General features: G+C 43.3%; 1 protein-coding gene across 1 annotated transcript; it reads right to left on the reverse strand.

The window, feature by feature from the left end:
* Window positions 1-953: 953 nt before the first annotated feature.
* On the reverse strand, window positions 954-2019 carry RETNLB (resistin like beta). Its single transcript, XM_043999154.1, has 3 exons — window positions 1884-2019; window positions 1541-1612; window positions 954-1081 (listed from the first exon to the last, which is right to left on the reverse strand). The coding sequence occupies exons 1-3, from the start codon at window positions 2005-2007 to the stop codon at window positions 954-956; spliced, it is 324 nt and encodes a 107-aa protein (XP_043855089.1). The 5' UTR covers window positions 2008-2019.
* Window positions 2020-2855: the final 836 nt, after the last annotated feature.

The raw sequence follows: 2855 nt of genomic DNA on the forward strand, positions 1-2855 counted from the left end.
TCAAAGAAATTCAGTTATAGAATTTGGGGAAATATATAACTTGCTTGGGGGCAGTTAGATGGTGGAGTGGATAGAGTACCAGGCCTGAAGTTAGAAAGACTCATTAGACAATAGCTGTGTGACCCTGTGTAAATCCCTTTTCCTTGTTTGTCTCAGTTTCTCATCTGTAAAATGAGCTGGAGAAGGAAATGACAAACCACTCTAGTATCTCTGCCAAGAAAACCCCAAACAGGGTTGTGAAAAGTCGGACATGACTGAAATGACTTGCTCAGGGTTTGGGTGGCTTCCAAGAAGCAGCTTTGACTTGGACTTGGGGTTTGTAGCTGCACACCTACATTCTCCCAAGAAATGAGTCTGTATTCCCAAGGATTAGCACTGAGGGAGATAATATAGTGAACTTGAGAGTGTAACAGGCTGGAATTAAAAGTCACACTTAAGTGTTCACCTGGGCCAAGCAGACTGTTAATTTACCTGAGTACCTCTATTTTACTTATCTTATAGTATAACATTTTACAGTTTTTCATAAATATCTGTACTTTTTGTAAAGAAATTGACAAAATCAGGACAATTTCAAGTTTTTATAGCCATTCTCTAGACTCAGTCCCACTTGGGGTTTCTCCTTTTCTCATTCTCTAATATATTCCATGGCCTGAGCTGTTGAGGTGATGACTTTTTCTAATTCTTGTTCTCTATTTCTCTTTCATGACTGGCTTCTGTCCTCCCCAAACTTCCCCTCAGGCCTCCCCCCAAATCTTGGCCTCTTGCTCCTTATCTTTTCCCTTAGTTCATGAGACAAAAGCAAGATTTTCATAAGATGATTTTATTAAAAGACAAGAGAGAGAGAAGGTAAAATAAAACAATTCAAGAATAAAGAATTGATAAATTACATTGATGATTTTATTCAAGGTCAGCACATCAAGGTCAATCGTGGTGATGTTTCCACCTTCTCCTCATTAGGAATTCTTGCAGCATCGAGCAGTGGTCCAGTCCATGCCTGCGCACTGACAATGACATGTGTTGTCCCCTCGAACATCCCAGGAGCCACAGCCATAGCCACAGGCACAGCCGGTAACTATAAACCCTGTGAGGAGGCAGAGACATTATGATCCTCTAGATGCCAGGGAAAGGGAAAACTCTCTCCCCAACTTGCACAGGCCCCTCCAATCCTTCTCCTTCAGTAATGGGCAAACTAAAACATAGGGTGAAGAAACAGGAGGGGAGACAGAATAGGAAGAAGGGGCCAGATGAGATGAAGAGGCTAGGAGGGAGGGTTTGAGAAAACAGAAAAGTAATAAAGAGATATAAGAGAGGAAGAAATGGAAAAGAGTGAGAGAGGAAATGGAAAGCAAGGGTCCACCACCATCAACGACCAAGAGAAAATGGAGAATGGAAGAAAAATGGAGAAAATGGAAGCAAAGATTAATAAGCCCATGAGCCCAATGCAGTAGAACAATTGGATAGAGGAAGGAACAGAATGGGCTGGGGGAAGATGATATCTTGGGAAGTGAGTTTAGGGAATATCTTTAATCTAGTCACTTACCTGCAGGGCAACTGGAGAGTGTGCCTACACTTTTCACACTTGTACAAGAGAGGGGTGCCTGACTTTTAATCTCTGAAAGGCAGACAAAGAGAGGATGAGATGTTTCTTGCTTGACTCCATTCTATAAATCCTACTCATTCTCCTGCACTCTTCTTGTTTCCCCAAATTGGACACTAGATCTCAGCCCTGGGCACACTCAAGGTTTAAGATTGTGCCCTGGGACCAACAGGAAGATTTTCTTGGACCGAAGGAGTAAGATTTGGGTTTGAGATTTGGGGATGGGGTTGGGGTCTAGGATAAAGAGTTTAGGCTTCCATACTCCAATTCCCTCAGGGTCTATTACCTAAGCGGGAAAGAGCTTCCTGTATTTTATTCTCCACAATTGAGTCTAAGGAGCAGTCAGCATGGCCAGGAGATGGTGCTAGAATGGGGATGAGGATGAGCAGGAAAAAGAAGGCAGGCTTCATCTTGTTAAAAGGCTGGCTCCTGCAGGAAGAGAAAAAAAAAAGCTGGTTAAAAGTAGAGAAGGTGTGAGCATAGCAGGGACTGGTAAACTGGGGAATAGATGGTCTTCTTTCCAGAATTCCAGTCCTCCATGAAGGTGAACGGAGAAAGATTGTAGAGTCATCTCACTCACCTGAGAAAAGTTGGGTAGATTCCGAAGAGTAGAAAGCTTATATGTGTCCTGGGGCTTGGCTGTTGGGGCCACCCTAGGTAAACCAATTGCACAATGGAATATATTGGCTCAGGACCAAGGAAATAATACCCCCATTGACCCACCTCTTATTTCAAAAGAACCCTATAGCAGCTGTGATAAGTTATACCTGGCCTAAGACAAAAGGGTAAACATCTGGAGAGTGTCCAGTCTAGATAATAAGATCTCCAGGCCCCTCCCTTTCCCCACTTCTCATTTCAAAGGAACACTCAACCAGCTGTGGAGCAAGAACACAGGATAATTATACAGGGAGTGTCTGGTTCTGGGGAAGGAAGCCGTCACCGTCACTGTACAGAGGACAAGAGAGGGCACAAAGCGTTTATCCTTTGGCTTCATAATCATTTCCTTGTTAGCATAGGTGTGAGAATTGGCTCCACAGACCTTCACACTTCTGACTTAAAGAACCCTTATTGTTTATTGGGCTTCAGGTTTCATGTCTTCAGGTCTCGGAGCAATTCATTATATTTTGGGATGCCTTGTGATGAAGCAGCTGGGGAGTTTCATAAAAGACAAGTGGGGATATTTGCTGAGCAGAAGAGTGGTGGCATGTCAGTCAGTCAGTAACAAGGCATTTATTGTTCACTTGTTTTCAGTCATGTC

Source organism: Dromiciops gliroides, chromosome 3 (genome assembly GCF_019393635.1).
Source record: "Dromiciops gliroides isolate mDroGli1 chromosome 3, mDroGli1.pri, whole genome shotgun sequence".
NCBI lineage: Eukaryota > Metazoa > Chordata > Mammalia > Microbiotheria > Microbiotheriidae > Dromiciops > Dromiciops gliroides.

Bases quoted from the DNA above. Each gene is read 5' to 3' on its own strand.
- RETNLB (XM_043999154.1), bottom strand. From the start codon at position 2,007: ATGAAGCCTGCCTTCTTTTTCCTGCTCATCCTCATCCCCATTCTAGCA. The intron at 1,613-1,883 runs GTAATAGACCCT...TCTGCCTTTCAG, and splicing joins GGAAGCTCTTTCCCGCTTAG to AGATTAAAAGTCAGGCACCC. The intron at 1,082-1,540 runs GTAAGTGACTAG...GCCTCCTCACAG, and splicing joins ACTCTCCAGTTGCCCTGCAG to GGTTTATAGTTACCGGCTGT.